The sequence below is a fragment of the Sparus aurata genome, chromosome 12, assembly GCF_900880675.1.
Source record: "Sparus aurata chromosome 12, fSpaAur1.1, whole genome shotgun sequence".
Classification (NCBI taxonomy): domain Eukaryota; kingdom Metazoa; phylum Chordata; class Actinopteri; order Spariformes; family Sparidae; genus Sparus; species Sparus aurata.
In genome coordinates, this window is record NC_044198.1 from 26,586,396 (window position 1) to 26,603,762 (window position 17,367).

General features: G+C 42.0%; 1 protein-coding gene across 4 annotated transcripts; it reads left to right on the top strand.

Moving 5' to 3' along the window:
• The first annotated feature begins 642 nt into the window (after positions 1–642).
• On the top strand, positions 643–16,456 carry rilpl1 (Rab interacting lysosomal protein-like 1). Of its 4 annotated transcripts, XM_030436290.1 has the most exons (10): positions 643–1,260; positions 5,174–5,321; positions 6,519–6,637; positions 7,210–7,455; positions 8,522–8,707; positions 9,753–9,803; positions 9,888–10,042; positions 10,115–10,219; positions 10,815–10,902; positions 12,677–12,812. In XM_030436290.1, exons 1-10 carry the CDS (start codon positions 973–975, stop codon positions 12,680–12,682), a joined length of 1,392 nt encoding a protein of 463 aa, XP_030292150.1. In that variant the 5' UTR covers positions 643–972; the 3' UTR covers positions 12,683–12,812. The 4 variants fall into 4 exon arrangements, with proteins under 4 accessions (XP_030292150.1, XP_030292149.1, XP_030292151.1 ...); XM_030436289.1 differs by lacking the exon at positions 10,815–10,902 and having other exon boundaries at positions 12,677–16,456; XM_030436291.1 differs by lacking the exon at positions 12,677–12,812 and having other exon boundaries at positions 10,815–10,908.
• Positions 16,457–17,367: the final 911 nt, after the last annotated feature.

Consider the following 17,367-nt stretch of genomic DNA (forward strand, 5'->3'; position numbering starts at 1 on the left):
TACATTTAGTAGACACTCTTTTGTCCAAAGTGACTTACAGTAATTATTGGTGCATTTGTTCTAAATAATAATGCCCTTTGTCCAAATAAAAAACATTATCTACAAAATCAAAATCAAATGGCCACTGAGGCTCTTAAAGAGTGAATCTTCTGCAGGAATGTTACAAAACAATTTTCCAGTCATTGTGGTAGGTTTTGCGGTTTATTTTCCTTTTGAGTGGCAAACAATTGACAATGGCATCTGAGTCTCTCCCGCCCAGTCACCCTGGTAAAAAAAAAACATAAACCCTTCCCACCACCTGCCGAGTCCTATATATAGATTCACCTGTGCCAGTGCAAATATTCAAAATCACAAAAAAATGCTACTCATATTGTAATCAAACTAATTAACTAACTTGTACTCATCGAAACATTAACAAAATAAATAAATGTGGCAATTATATTACAAAATAATGAATAGCCCCAACACATGCACCGATGTTGGTGGCTGCCATGCTGCCACTCAACTAAACATTACTACTCAGTCTACTTAGTTACATTCTAACAAAGGTGGCAAATAATTTTTTTAATTTGGTAAAAATGTTACAGGAATCGTTGCAGCGCATTCGTCAATAGTGGTTTTATTTTGAAACGCGTAGCAGGAAGTGCGCAGATCCAATATGGCGGACTTGATGATGGTGGTCAGCGGCAGCCCGCAGCAGGGACGGACAGGACGGGCAGGACGGGCCGGACAGCGATGGGCCACAGCCGATATTTACCCAAACAATTCGAACTAGAAGCCGGACTCAGCCGCCGGGGATGGACCGGCGATAGTCGCGGTGTTTGACGCTGTCTGACGCGGGTTTTGTTGGTAGTTTATGACGCTAAAGTCGTAGAGTTTAGCTAACTTAACAGATTTGTTCCTCCGGGGAAGGAAGTTTGCTGCGGCGGAGGAAACATAAGAGGAAACCGGGGCGGGCCGAACTATCCCGACATGGAGGACTCCGGGTCGGCCCTGGAGAAGAATGTGGCCGACCTCACGGTGATGGACGTGTACGACATCGCCGCGGTGGTGGGCCAGGAGTTCGAGCGGATCATAGACCAGTACGGCTGCGAGGCTCTGTCCAGGCTCATGCCCAAAGTGGTTCGGGTGCTGGAGATCCTGGAGGTGATGGTGAGCCGGACCAGCATCAGCCCGGAGACCGAGGAGCTGCGGCTGGAGCTGGACAAGCTGCGGCTGGAGCGGCTGGACCGGCTGGAGAAGGAGAAGAAGCACCGGAAGGTCTGCTGCTGCACCGAGACAGGCCCGCTAACACAGAACCACACAGAACCACACAGAGTACTGACCCAGGATCAGATTAAACATGTGGTTTACAAGTGGCGCACACACACTGACTGACACCAGGTCAGCCAGTAATCACAATGAGAGGTGAAGCGTTCACATCCGATTATAATCCAGATCAATATTATAACTTTGATTAATTTAGTAAAAATAACATTTACTCCATTTACAAGTAAAAATCCTCCATTAAAATAAAAAATATCACTTTAGTATTCTGATATTTACTTATTTGAGTATAAATCTTACAAAGAAATTATCATTTAGGTATTTTAAGCATTATTACTTGAGTAAAAGTACCAATAAATCCATTTACAAGTTAAAATCCTCTATTGTAAATTGAAAATGTCTAAATGTCTGAATTATTCTGAGTCTTATTTACTTGAGTAAATGTAACTCCATCTGCAAGTGAATGTATTCCAAAGAAATTAAACTAAACTAAAGTATTTCAGGTCATATTTACTTGAGTAAAAGTACAATTACCCTATTCACAAGTAGAAGTCCTCCATTGGAAATGTCATTAAAGTATTTTAAGTGCATTTACTCAAGTTAAAGTACCAATAAATCCATTTACAAGTAAAAATCCTCCATTGAAATTAAAAAATGTCACTCAAGTATTCTGATACTTTGAGTAGATGTAACTACGCCATCTGAAAGTAAAAGTATTCCAATAAATTGTAACTTAAGTATTTTAAGTCATATTTACTTGAGTAAAAGTACAATTACTCTATTCACAAGTAGAAGTCCTCCATTGGAAATGTTATTAAAGTATTTTAAGTGTTATTTACTCAGTAAAAGTACCAATAAATCAATTTACATGTAAAAATCTTCCATTAAAAATTGAAAATGTCTTATTTACTTGAGTAAATGTAACTACGCCGTCTGCAGGTCTTCCATAGAAATTGTAACTAAAGTATTATAATTATTATTTATTGCAACAGTGGCTGATTTGGTTTTTGGTCATTGACGAATCAACTAATTGATTATTCAGATTGTAAGTATTACAGATGTCTCATTACAAAGCATCATATTTAAAAAGCTCTTTATGTTCTGCTCTCAGCTGTTGATTTATAAACTATCAGATTAATGTCATGGAGTGAACACATTCCCTCAGATCATCATGAAATGTAAATACTCCAGTGAAGACGAGATACTCGAGTACATGTACTTAGTTACTTGATCTCAGCCACTCGGTCAGATAGTTCCTGTTTGTTTAGTTTGGTGACGGCTGAAGGAAACTTTGTTCCTGAGTCAGCAGGAAAATGTTTCTTCTGTCACACTCGAGTTATATTTGTCAGATGTGAGATTGTTTCCAATTAGTCATCGAGTCACAGCAGAGAATAAATATTATAATCTGAGTGAAGGAAACAAAAACTAACTAATCACGCTGCTGCTGACAGAAACATGAAGCCGGTCGGGCTGAACTGAACTGTAACTGTGATGGAGACACTGTTGGATCTATTACAAGAAACTCTGTGGTCAAACTGATCCTGTAAGATGTTATTTTAAGTTACAAAAACTACATAATGGCTGCTTTAAAGGTGCAGTACGCACAATGATTGAAAACATTTAAAACATCACCAGTGTGGAGTATGTGTAACATGCTAACCTGCTAGCTCCCGGTGTAAAGCTCATGTGTTAGCAGTGTAAACACCAACATATACCTGGTGCTCCGAGCTCCCGGTACGGGCTGCTAGCTTCACAGCTAACCTTGCTAACTGGCTAACAGCTACAGCTAGCAGCAGTTAGCAATTACTCTGGTGGTATTCTGCCCCTTACTCGCTCGGTGGCCAGTCTTACATATTGAATGCACCAAAGTAGAGACATTTTGAGCAAAAGTGTTCTCCATCAAACTGCGATACATTCACCTTCTGTGGGTCGTGAACACGTAACAATACAAATGAAGCCACCTTTGTCGTTTTAATGTATTTTTAATTGAACTGGAAACAACACAGACGTCTTAAATGTGACAAGAAGCGTCAAGCAGACAAACAAAACTAAAAACAAGACTGACGGTGAAGTGTAATGAACAAAAACAACTACAGCTGCAGAAGAAAGAGGTATAAAATAGCGTGAAATGGAAATGATTGAGTCAAAATGCATCAAAATGCTACTGAAGTCCGGTCCTTTAGTAAACGTTCTCCACCTCTGCTGATGAGATCGTATTCAAACTCAGTATCGAGTATCACAGACGTTCCGTCCCGTCTGAATACTTACAAACGAAGGTCACAGCTCACAGTCGGTCTGCTGCTGCTATAAAAACAAGTTAATGTTTCTCGTGACGGTGACGGAGCGACGGTGAACACGGTCACAGGTTCAGCTGGTTAACAACCGTCTCATGAGGGTGATAAAGTGGATCTGTGTGCCGTGACTGAGAGGACAGTCGGCTCCTGTGTCGTTCACGTGGATAACAAACCAAACTGCGGCAAAAACACGCGCCGACATGGAAGTCTGTGGTGGGAACGTGTAAAGTGTAGATGGGAGGACAGGACGACGTCGACTGGAAGCATCAGGGTTTTACTTTCAGTGTACTTAGTGATGCACGCTCAGTTAGTGGCGATTAGATTCTCAGCTCACATTACTGCAGATTTATTGTGATTTTCATCTTTTCGGGTAACTTCTCTGTGCCGAGTTGTGGCGGCCATGTTGGTGTTGGTGACGTGTGTTGAGCGAGACGACGTCTTTAACACGACAACAAACTGAGACTTCACTGACTTGAAAATTCATCTTTATAATTGACAGATAAGGTCCCATGGGGTCCACCGGAGGGGCGTGACCTCAACTTTCTAGTAATCAGATTACATGCAGCTTCCTCTGGAGTCACTGAAGGCTTTGTACTCCACAAGACCTGTAAACACTCTGTAATGTGTAAACTTGGTGGAGTTACCCTTTAGTCTCTTCTCCTCATCATAAACAGATAATCAGACGTCTTTACGGTCTTCTCGTCTCCACATCTTTGGAAACAAGCGTGTGAATCCTTCCTGTGGAGACAGATTCAGATCTGAGAGCACCGTCGAGCTTTTCTCTGCAAACAGACGACGACAAATCAAAGGAAAACCTGAATAAACCAGAGGAGCAACAGAACCAGAGCTGAAGCTTTGATACAGGACACAACAGTTCACTGATGTGAATCAAATATCAACAGGCGTCATCCTCAGAAATATTCATATTCAGATCATTTACTTGAACTCGTTCATACATGTCAGCTAGTTTAATCTGCAGTGATGCGTTGTAGTTGGAGTGAACACCTGTGATCGGATCTCACTTCACCGCCCTTAATGCAGATAAACAGGAAAATCACTGGGACGTTTTTGTACACAAAGAAAGAATGAGCTCGATGTTTAACATCTGCTGAATTTATACGAAGGCACAAATAATTAAGAATTTATCTGAGACAGCTTTTTACAAAGTTAATTAAGTTTCTCGTAACTCAACAACTCATAAATCGTGTGTTTTTTCAAGGGAGTCTGGAGGTTTTCTCCACAGGTGACACAGAAGTTTCCTGTATTGGCTTCTGTTTACTGTATTTGCAGAATTTGATATATTGCCTTCAATAAAATGCCTTCTTTTATAAAATTAATGTAAGTGGTGACTCAGTACGTTAGTGTTTGCAGATAAGACGAGCTGTAACACAGAAGCAGACAGACTGGAACAGCGACGCCTCAACAAACTGACGCTTTTTACAAGGAATAAACAAAACTTGTTAATAACCGGATTTTCTATAAGAGCATCATATGTAAAAAACATCATATAAAGTTTCAGAAAAACATCCAGATCTTTCTCAACACATAAAGGAACACTTCACCCTTCAGTTTATCAGAAATGATGTCATCTGTGTCTTCCTGTGTGACTGCAGGAGTTGGAGCTGGTGGAGGACGTCTGGAGAGGAGAAGCTCAGGACCTCCTCACTCAGATCGCTCAGCTGCAGGAGGAGAACAAAAGTCTCCTCACCAACATGTCCATCAAAGACCCCATGAGTGAGGAGGACCTGCAGAGGCACGAGGGTGAGAGGCTGCAGACACACAGAGGAGCTGCTGTTATTCACTTTAGATACTCTTATGTTGTGATAAATCCTCCGGACGTCATTCAGGAAATAAGACTCACTGTTAGAAACACCTTCAGGAGTCTGCAGTGAAACTGGTGCTGTTGAAGGAAGGCGCACTTTAAAAATATAATTTTATATTAAGAGTGTTTGTCGTTGATGTTTAGCTGCAGCAACTGGTCGATTAATAGTTCAATCTCCAAACCAGTGTGAGGATTTCTGTTTTTTTTCTGTTTCGTCTTTGGAGGTTTTGGACTGTCGGAGGGAGAAAAGAAGTTAATTGGTGACATTAGTTTTGTTTTTTCACCAGTTTTATTGACAGTTTTTTGAACCAAACAAGAAAATTATGTAAAATTGATAATGAAAATAATCATTAAAAGCCTGAATATACCTGACCTGTTGAGAGTTAGATGAGAATTGATACCAATCTCACGTTTGTTCAGTAAATATGAATGTAGAGCCACCAGTTTAGCTTAGCTTAGCATAAACACTGAAAACAGGTGGAAACTGCTAGCGTGGCTCCATCTGAAGGTAAGATAATCTGCCTGCCTGTAAAGCTCATTAATTATTCAGCACTGCCTGGTCGGCAACCAGTGTTGTCTTTATGCTAAGCTAATTTGTTAGCATTACCGTACAGACGTCACAGTTATCATAAGTGATAAATACAATTAGAAGGAGCTAGATTGTTTGCTACCTGCTGCTCGTGTTCTGGTTTTGCAGGAAACTTTCCCTCTGACACGCTCTCTCACCGCTCTGCACACACACACACACACACACACACACACACACACACACACACACACAAAGGAAGCCTTCTCTGTGTCTGACCGCGAGCCAGTCTTGTATCTGCATCAGAGGCTCTCGTGGTTTCACACAGAGGACACAGTCACTCTGACCTACTGTGGACAAACCAGCCTCAGTGTACAGGCACACCTGCTAGACACGCACACACACACACACACACACACACACTCACACGTGCATGCATGCTTGCACACAAATCAGACTTCCTTCTGTGCAGCTCCCTCTAATGACTCTCCTCTAATAAAAACAGATTATAAAGCATAAAACTGTTTGTGATTAAAGATGTATTATGCCTGCTTGTTTTTCGTGTGTGCCTTCTCTCCCTCCCTCACCGTCTCCTCTCTGTGGCCAGCAGGTATGACGGAGAGAGAGAGGCAGGTGATGAAGAAGCTGAAAGAGGTGGTGGACAAGCAGAGAGACGAGATCAGAGCCAAAGACCGAGAGCTCACGCTGAAGAACGAGGACATAGAAGCAGTAAGATGATGTCACACATGCAGTTATCTCATGTAGCCGCTGGCATGTTAGAGCTGCAGTAATAAGCTGGTTTATAGAGTTAATATCACAGATTCACTGAATAGATGACATCTGATGGATTATAATAGTTGCAGCTCTATTCTTAACAATCCAGAGAATAAACGATTATTCTGCTGGAATGAATTCTGTTTGTTGAAGCGCAGCAACACGATTCAGTCCAGTCTAATTTCAGCAGGCCTGAGCGGGCGCTCACATTTAGATGTTGCACAACATAAAGCTATTTATAGCTGCAGTAGATTTGATAGAGTAGGAGGATAAAGACATATAGCAGGTCGAGGCAAAAAACAATATCTGAAACATGGGTCAGTTAACTGTGAATTTAGTGTTTCCTGCAGATAAACGAGGCAGTCTGAGCAGGAAAGGCGTCGGTGTGATAACATTAATCATGGCTGTGTACACAAAGTGCACCTTTTAAAACGGGGTGCACTTGATAATAAGGTTTTTCAGCTGTTTCCTCTCATATCTCAGCATGTTTTTCATGATTTTCCTGTGTTTTCCTCGTGTGTTTGCAGCTCCAGCAGCAGCAGTCGCGCCTCATGAAAATCAACCACGACTTGAGACATAAAATCTCGGTGGTGGAGGCGCAGGGGAAAGCTCTGATCGAACAGAAGGTGGAACTGGAGGCCAGCGCTCAGGCGCGGGGGCAGGAAGTCGGTGCCCTTCGGCAGGAAATCGCACGCTTGAGGGAACGACTTCAAGGAGAACTTCCAGCCCAGAACCCCGAAGAACAGCCACCTCAGCCCCCCTCACCTGCAGAGGTAACGCAGCACAGATGTTAGAGTGAAGTCCAAGTTTAAGTCTGTTCCTCTTTCCCCCTCAGTCTATCTTATCTAAAAGGTTAAAGGGATATTCCAGCGTAAGTTTAATCCATGGTCTAACACACCGTGAAACTGTGTTAGACTCCCTCTCGAGAGATCAAGTTAGCAGACTGCTAATTTACGGAGTTTTATCAACCTCAGAAACGACCGCATGACAACAATACACTGCAGTAAATGGATCCAAATATAAACCGCCACCAAAAAGCCACAAATAATGCTCAGAACAGCACCAAACTTCAGCAACAGTACAAATAGGGTCTCAGCACATAGTCCGGGGCATCTAACCTCCGCTAGCTTAGCTGGATTTCTATTGTGAAGCTAAAAACAGATTTCAACTCTCCTCCATCAGCTTCCGGGTCGGGGAAGTCCCGACGAGTCGATTACCGAGTGCGGTTAGAAATGCTCAATTCTGTTCTTTTCCCTGTCCGCTCTCGATAATAACTGTTAAAACTGGCAGGTAAGACACATATGAACTTTGATTGCTTTTCCATGGAGTCATAATCATACATTTTCATCCATGAGCCGCGGAACTCTACTGCACTCGGTAATCGACTCGTCGGGACTTCCCGTCAACAGGAAGCTGCTGCAGAAGAGTGGTAAATTTAGTCAGCTTTTCAGTAGAAATCCAGCTAAGCTAGCGGAGGTTAGATGCCCCGGACTATGTGCTGAGACCCTATTTGTACTGTTGCTGAAGTTTGGTGCTGTTCTGAGCATTATTTGTGGCTTTTTGGTGGCGGTTTATATTTGGATCCATTTACTGCAGTGTATTGTTGTCGTGCGGTCGTTTCTGAGGTTGATAAAACTCCGTAAATTAGCGGTCTGCTAACTTGATCTCTGGAGAGGGAGTCTAACACAGTCTCACATTGATTTAGACCATGGATTAAACTTACACCAGAATATCCCTTTAAAGGAACAGTTCACCTGTTAATGTAAATTCCCTCATTATCCTGATGGACAGTCAGGTGAGGTGTGGATTATGACTTATCAGTATCTTTTACTCCACCAGCGTGGTAAAGCTGCGTCAGTGGTGTTGGGTGCTGAGGGCTGGTCAGACACTTCTGACCCGTCTGAGCTGATGCTGGGTGGGGTTGATCCTCCCCTGCCAGCCCTGCCTGGTTCCCTCAGCCCGGAGGGACACGAGGAGGAGGAGGAGGAGGAGGAGGAGGCTGAGGACGAGGCAGTGTTGCTCTGGGTAATAAAGAAGTGCTAGTTAGTGAAGCAGAGTGGTGTGATTGTCCCGACTCTAACTCCAAACCTGCACTCCCCTCTCAGAACAACGACCACATGAGTAGAAAGAAAAAGAAAGCAGCTAGTGGACTAACATTTGTGTGACCCGTGAGAATCGCTCGGCATGGTGCTGACCAACTAACAGAGAGTCGGAAGGATTTGTCGCTCCAACTGGGTGAGACTGTCTGGACGGCTGCACCGATGACCTTTCTAAATATAGAGCAGCTCGGACGCTAACAGCACTCAGAGACGTGCTTCAGTGCACCGTGATCCCAAACTGTGACAATAGAAACGTTTGTTTAAAGTCCAGCTGAAATCAAATGTAAGTTCTGTCACAGAATTCACACCTGCTCACATCTGATATTTTGTTTGCTGCATGTTTTTCCTCAGAGGAAGCTGAAGATACAAATAAGTCAGGTGTACATAACTTCAGCTCAAAAGCTTTAAAACGGGCATAAAATCATGTGGATGGAAACTGACTGAGAGCTTGGAAGCCACCTGCAGAACAAGAACCGCAGACTTTTAAACAACCAGCTTTATACTTCCTGCTCTTGTTCTGAAAGGTGGCTTGTTGAATCAGCCACCAAACAAACATTCACCAGAAAATAAGAAAGTTTGCAAGTTAGATCAGCTGCAGCAGCAGCAGCATGTAAATGTAGCTGCACATGTTCTCGGTCTGGTTGGATTCGGGTGTTTATTCTTTAAATCCACCAGCAGCACGTCGTCTGCCTGTGACATCACTCCAGTCTCCCAGTCACCCGCTGGGGATTTCAGTTGGACTTAAACATCGTATTAGGTCACATATTGATACAAATGACGGCTTTTCTTGTTGTTGTTCGACGCATGAGCGACTTCTGCCAGCTGCATGTGTTGTCAGCGCCTGTCAGGAGTTCATTTTTCAGTGTGCTGAGTGAAAAAAGCAGAGTGTAAGCGTAAAGGGAGGAGGGAAGGGCGAACATATTTATTGGAACGAGGCCTGATCTGACTTAGAGTTCATCGTTTGCCACCAGGAGGCGATGTGCGATGAGGACATGCCTGCTGTGTTCCAATATTTTACCAAGGTATCCTCACTTCCTTCCCTTCCCGTCCTTCCTTCCTTTTCTCTGGTTTTGCTTCCTCTTTGTGATGCATCCGTCTGTCCGCAGGAGGCGTTGTGCGATGAGGACGCGGGAGGCCTGGACCCGAAGGACCCCAACCGGCCCCGGTTCACCCTGCAGGAGCTGAGGGACGTCCTGCACGAGAGGAACGAGCTCAAGGCCAAAGTGTTCCTGCTGCAGGAGGAGCTGGCCTACTACAAAAGGTACTCACAGACATCCGAGCTGACGAGATTCAATTCTAAGTCGTTGATAATAATGACGGTTTGTTTTTGCAGCGAGGAAACGGAGGACGAGATGGTCACTCCCAGTCCTTCTCCTTCACCGGACCTGAGGACTCGCTCTCGTTCTGCAGCTCAGCCAGAGTCGGGAATCAAACGCCTGTATGTCGCACTCGCACGCTTCCACCTCCGTCACCCTCCTCCTCCGTCACACCTGCAGTCTGCCTGCCGTCACTTTGAGATTCAAATCACAGTCACTCAGATTACTCTGCATGCGCTGAGTGATTACAATGAACCCTGCATGCTCAAACATTTACATATTACTCTTCAAGACACGTGCAAATTAAATCTTTGCTCGAGCTTGTCTGATAATATCCTGCTTCCCCTGCGTGTGCACACGTAGTCACACGTTTAGAAAGACTGATTGATTGATTAGGTAACAAAATGTCATCAACAAGAACCACAGCAGTATAATTATGTGTATATAATCATGTCGTGTGTTCTTGCGCCTCCACACGTCCTGTTTTTTTTCCACCTTCACTAAAATGAACTAAGGCATGACGACGTCTCTTGTTTGAGTTTTTAACGGGAACTTTTTCTTGGAAGTTTTGGGTCAAACTGAGGTCAAAGGTTGACGTGGTCCCTGTCTCCCCTCCCTGTCCGTCCTCCTCCTCCTCCTCCTCCTCCTCCTCCTCCTCCTCTCTGTTTATATCTCTTCCTGTTTGTGCTTTGTGTTGTCTTCACCTCTGTGTAACAGGATCTTCACAGCCATTATGCCGATGGTGGCGGCTGGTTTGATCCCAGATGACCCCACTTTACAGCCAATCAGACGTCTCGTATCACTTGTATGACTCTATATTCGGTTGGCTTCAGAGTCTGTCACTTCCTCAGCTAACAGCTTACATCCCCCTGCATGTCCCGGGGTTCGCTTACTGAGCCTTTATTTACCACCTCTGTAGTATTCTGATTGGCTGATTGTGGGGCTGTCTCATCACTAACACTGTAGATCGGGAGGATTGTGGATCAAACGAATCAGCCAGTCAGAATATCAACATGTAGTCTGTCTCGTCTTTTCCCCTCACTGACCGCAGTAACAACTCAACGTCTGAGCGCCAAACTCAGAGGAATCATTAAAAAACTAAAACACTTTGGCTAGAGTTAGTGATGGAAGCTAATTCAAGACTTAACGTTTATTAAAGTGAAACTCTCGCCAAAATGCAATCAAGGCTTTTTTTGTGAATGTATGTGAGTCAAACTTTCATTTAAAAGCATAATTGCAACGAAAGAGGCACTTTTAAGATTTACTGTATTTTCGTTTTCAGGTCAAACTCATTTTCAATGGGAGTGCTACGGGCACTTTTACGATAGCATCAAAATCTCTATTTTTAAAACAGTAAGAAGTCTCGACACAACATGAAACTTTGCTGGTAGTATCACCAGGGTCTCTACACATGAACACGAGCATTGAGAACATTGTTTGTGTACACAGAGTTTACTAAAAAGAAGGTTTTTGAACAACTCACGTTAGCAGTAGCTTGTTCCGCTCGCCGCCGTCCTGCCAGTGGAGAAGTGTCGATCTCAGAATGTGACGTAACCTGGAGGACAGTTAAGGTGGAACGCTCCTAAAGCTTAGTTCCATATAAATGCTGGATAATTTGTTGTTTTGTCGTCAGTGAAAAACAATATTGACCTTGAAGTTGAAAAAGGAGCCTCATATAAGAAACAATATTGTTTTTCACTAACGACAAAACAACAAATTATCCTGCATTTATATGGAACTAAGCTTTAGGAGCGTTCCACCTTAACTGTCCTCCAGGTTACGTCACATTCTGAGATCGACACTTCTCCACTGGCAGGACGGCGGCGAGCGGAACAAGCTACTGCTAACGTGAGTTGTTCAAAAAGCTTCTTTTAGTAAACTCTGTGTACACAAACAATGTTCTCAATGCTCGTGTTCATGTGTAGAGACCCTGGTGATACTACCAGCAAAGTTTCATGTTGTGTCGAGACTTCTTACTGTTTTAAAAATAGAGATTTTGATGCTATCGCTAAAGTGCCCGTAGCACTCCCATTGAAAATGAGATTGACCTGAAAACGAAAATACAGTAAATCTTAAAAGTGCCTCTTTAGTCGTAATTATGCTTTTAAGCGAAGGTTTGACTCGAGTACATTCACAGTTTCCATAAAATGAGTTAAATCCAGTTATAATCTTCTGTATTTTTGTGTCATAAATTAAAGGAGAAGTTCACTCAAATATGAAAATTCAGTCACCGTCTCTTCAGCTCGATGCTGACGGGAAGTCAGGAGAAGTTTCATTGTAGCAGAATGCTGCATCGTGTTTCACTGTGAAGCTCCTGAAATGTTTTGTGGACGACGAAACTTCACCTGACTCTCCATCAGCGTGAAGATGAAGAGACGACGACTGAATCCGCCATTAATTTGCCAAAAATAATACAGTTTTGATGTACTGCTGTTGTTAAATGCCACATATTGCTGTAAAATGTAACCTCTCTAACACGGCTAACTGCTGCAGACACTACAGACAGACGTGTAGCTGTAAACCTGCTGCCACACTCATCACATCTCCTCTGTCTTCTCTCCGTCCTCTTCTCCTCTCAGGTTTAGTTTCTTCTCGCGCGACAAGCAGCGTGGCTCGCAGCGGAGCGCGCAGTTCGACGTGGGCTCGTGGGCGGGGAAAGACGACGTGTACACAGAACAGGCCCAGGAGGCGTTACAGCACATGTAGCCACCGGAGAGAGAGGACTCCAACTCCAGAACTCTAAAACACTCCATGTCCATCACTCGAGGCCGGCTCACCAAACCACCACTAGTGACTCACACCGCAGCTGAAACATCAAGCGCTCGAGGTGAGAAGGCCGACAGAAGGACGGTGACGGATCAGCTTGAAGATAAAGAAATCCTTAAAAACCTCTAAAAAAAATGTTTATTTAAACACCTGAGAAGCTTAATGTTGATCTCAGAGAGTGACGGCACATACTGACTGCACAACCTTAGAAATAGTTTGGTGCCTTCGCAGAGTCGGACGTGATGTCTGTGGACAGAAGAGCAGAAGGTAAACTCAAGTTGGAGGATGGAAAGTGGAAAGTTGTTGCAATCCGAGAGGTTTGTACGGAAGCCCTGAGAGGACAAGAAACATTCTGTTGATTTATTTTCCAAGTCTGATCTGATTTGAACACAAGGATCATTGTTCTAAGTTTCTTATTTTTGTCAAACATGAAAATGGTTGAAAAATGTTTGTTTTGTCAGAATCTCTTCTTAAAGCTTCTTTTTCTCCATCTGTAAAATGTGAGGTAGGAAAAAGAAAGTTTTTTCAGGATCCCTGACTTATTTTCTGTTTTTTACTTATTTTAAGTCAAAAAAAAGTTTTGTCAGAAGCGTTTTTTTGTTGTGGTTGTAATACTCGTTTCGACCACACGAGGGTTTTAACGAGTGTTTAAAACAAGAGGAAATGTTAAAACTTATTATCTCAAACATGAAAACGGTTGAAAAATGTTTGTTTTGTCAGAATTTAATTGAATTTTTTATTTTTCTCCATCTGTTAAAGATGAGGATGTAAAAAGATTTCTGGCTTATTTTGGTTTTTTTCACTTTTTTAAGTAAAAAAAAAAAAAAGTTTTTCTGTTATTGTAATACTCGTTTCGACCTCACGAGGGTTTTAACGAGTGTTTAAAACAAGAGGAAATGTTAAAACTTATTATCTCCGCTTCACAGAAGAATGTTATTTTCAGAAACTTTGAAATACGATCCAGCAAAACCTTTTTTTCACCTGTTTTGTTTTTTGTTATCATAAAAATGATTCTGACAAAATCAAATCACCTGTTTTCATGTATGAATAAAGTAACGTAGAAGTCAGGAGAGAAATTAGTTTTGATCAGACTTTTTTTTTTTCCTCTCTTGCCTCTCTGGGCTTCCGTAGGTTGATGATGTCGGTAAATGACCAGAATAAACGCAAGTGGATGAAAATGATGACGCAGATGAAAGCTCGGGACACAAAAGTGTGCTGCACATTATCCGTCTGAACATCTGCAGAAGTCGACCAAATGGAAATTACTTCTAAAGTGTTTGTTATCCGAAGAAAGATGAAAGTTTCATCTTAACGATCCGCACTGAAATATAAATCTAACCTGCACAGAAAACACTCGATGACGGCAGTTTTCCACCAACAGCGACACTTTTGTGTCCCTTTGATTTATTTAAAGTTTCTGTCGTTGTCCGTGTGGGCAGCTACTCGGTCCATCACCAGCATTTCGCTAAAACTACGCAGCTCTACAGATATAAAGATGACGAGGCTCGTGTAGAAAATGATGCTTAGAAACACAATTAGAAGTACAGAACAAGATGAAATGCTTTTATTTATAACGCATGTCGTGCAATAAACAGCAAGTATGGAGGCGAGTTTCTGCCACGAAAAGAGAAACGATGGTCAGGATTTGGTGTGACTAGAAATATAAATATTAATGACTTTATAAAGTAGAGAAGGATTCAGTTACAGTTTATTTTCAGTTTTTTGGTAGTTTTCTAATACAGGTGCCTGTTTTCAGCTCGGATGATCTGCTGTGAGGGTATTTTTATTTTACGACGGCCCGACTTAGCGAGTCATCGTAGTTTTGACTTTGTATGATTCTGATTAATAACTTACAATATTTACTTTACTCACAGTAATATCACAGTTTTACAAAGTGGCTCATAATTTATGCTAACCACGTTTTAACTTAGATTTAAAATAATATTCTGATTTTTATAAGTAGTAACACATCATAGCTCAGAGATCAGAATCTCAAAACTTGAGAAAAAGAATATTTCTGTTTTATTTTGTGGAACTTTTAGTTTGGTTTCCTGCTCGTGGCAGAATTGAGCTTCACACAGTTATTATTAAATGAAATGTGTTCGCTTCATGAAAGAGCAATAGTTGATTCTAAAAAAGTGCCAAAGATGTCGCAGCACATCATATTTATATATATTTATATATTTTCTCATGTTAACAGCAATATCAGAACCACCAGCTGAACTGAAGCTGTCGGTATTAAAGGAGCTGATCTGTGTGAAACTTTCCCTCTGAACTTCTTTATGAGTTTTTAATATATCTAGTTTAGTCGTCGGGTCTGACTGAATCTGATCAGAGCACATTTAAATGATCAGTCTGGTGATATTGCATCATTTTAAATTCCAACAAATCGAATGAAAAGACCAAAGAAATGTTCCTTTACTACCATTAACACATACATAGGCTATAGATTAACCACTGATCATCATTTGTACGTTCAGTAATGACGACTGAGAGAAAATGGATAATTGTGGAAGCAGAAATGAAGCTTGTGTTTCTACAAAAACTGAAGATTTATAAAAGAGAAGCGTGACAAACCTGACTGACAGAACACAGACGCAGATACGTTTCTCTCCCGGCTGTTTTAGGACGATATGACCCACAGACAGCGCAGAGATATATTTTATATTTGGTCTTTTCATGAGATTAGTTGACAATAAGTTAAATATCAAATAAAAGCACTTTTAACCTTCAAAATCATGAGTAAATGTGGCAATAATAAGCCACTGAGATGTATTGTATTTTTTAAAAAATCACCGAAAAGGCAGATTTGTAAAAAAGCACTTCTTGGTGATAATAGTTGACAAGAAAAACTGGATTAAACCTTTTTAATAAACCTTCTGTTTCGTGTGTCGACACTACAAATATCTGTAACTTCCAGCAACTTTTAGCAAACCAGTACTGACACATACGCAGCAATACGCACCTGCAGAATCAGACTTTCTGTACATGTTGTGCTTTTAGGCATCATTTCTACACAGCCTCAAATAAAAAGCCGTGTTGTCAAATTGTAAATCCTATAAATACTCCTCAGATTTCGCTCAGGAGGCTACAGAGAAGTTAGAAAACGACCGAAACAGACTGAAGTTTCTAAAACGGTGAAAACAAAGTGAATGAAGCAGAATTGTTGTTTATTTCTTATGAAGTGCTAATTGACGGTTGCTGCTTCTGCTTTTTGCCTTCATGCTTTAACACCGACTCGTGTTTCACTCCTGAGAGGAATTTACCTTCATTTATTCACTCACACAGCGAGCGAAGGTGAATAAACGAAGGTAACGAGTGTCAGAGCAGCTCACCTGTTTCACATACTCCAGACAAAATAATGGTATTTATTGCAGCCGTCTCATTCTGGACGACAGCTGGAAGTCAAAGGGACGACGCGGACATGAAAACAAAGAAACATTAAAGGGAAATGTAGTCGAACGAGACGAACTGTCAGTGTTGATCATCTCTCACGTGTTTCCCTCATTAAAATGGATATTTAAACGATATAATGAATGGATCAGTGCTTAATTAAACGAGCTGTCTCCTCAGTAATAAAACTCTGAAATGTTTGAGGTGTTTGTCTGTGTTTTTGAAACTGTTATCCTCCTCCGTCTGTTTTAGCTCCTGTCTCTTTAAGGCCCCGCCTCCTGAACACCCGGTCTGCTCTGATTGGTCAGCTGACACACGCCTGAGGCAGCAACGCTCACAACAACAGAGCAGCTGCGATCGATCGATTATCACTTGCCAAGGCATAAATTATGCAAATGTTTGACTCTGTGACGTCACAAACTAAATTAAAAGCGGGACTAATGATGAGGCGTTTGAGGAGCTGTCTTTTCCGTAGGAGAGAGGAACTTCTGTTGGCGTGGACTCTGAACCAATAACACACCGAGGGAAAGAGAACAAAAGGAAAAAATTTAATAGGTCTCTTTCTTTTTTGACTCTCTGAATGTTGAAAGACCACAGAAGTGACATTTATACTCTTGTGGACAAAATGACCCACTTAAACCCGCTAACATCTGGCTTTTGTGTGTAATGTGAACATAAACAATCCGGATTTACTCCCGGGTCAGTTCACCCTGCTGTAGTCACGAGTGTTCCTCGCCCTCGGCTGTGAACACAACACGCTGTGCTGGGATGCGTATTGAAGTCACAGCCGTCGACTTGTTAATATCTTTCCATCCGTTTCTGTCGGGCAGCTTGAACACCGTTCAACTGAAGTAAAAGATATTAAAGAAGTCACGGTTTGTTTGTGGCCTCCGACAGAAACAAGATGTCTCACTCCTTCACAACTTCTGTCATCAGAATTTAACTCAGAATATTATTCAGTTCGACGTCTTCTGGATCTGCTGACAGCTTCTGTTCCCTGTTTTTCTGACGTGTTCCTGATGACAAACGTTTCACACAGAAGGGGAAAAATAACAGAAAGGCAAACTCGTCCAGCTGTAATGTGAAAAGAGTTAAATGCCGATTTATTAGC

Excerpts from the sequence above, each read along its gene's own strand:
- rilpl1 (XM_030436289.1), top strand. The coding sequence starts at position 973 with ATGGAGGACTCCGGGTCGGCCCTGGAGAAGAATGTGGCCGACCTCACG. Across the intron at positions 5,322-6,518 it reads GGACCTGCAGAGGCACGAGG|GTATGACGGAGAGAGAGAGG; the intron begins GTGAGAGGCTGC and ends TGTGGCCAGCAG. Across the intron at positions 9,804-9,887 it reads TGTTCCAATATTTTACCAAG|GAGGCGTTGTGCGATGAGGA; the intron begins GTATCCTCACTT and ends GTCTGTCCGCAG.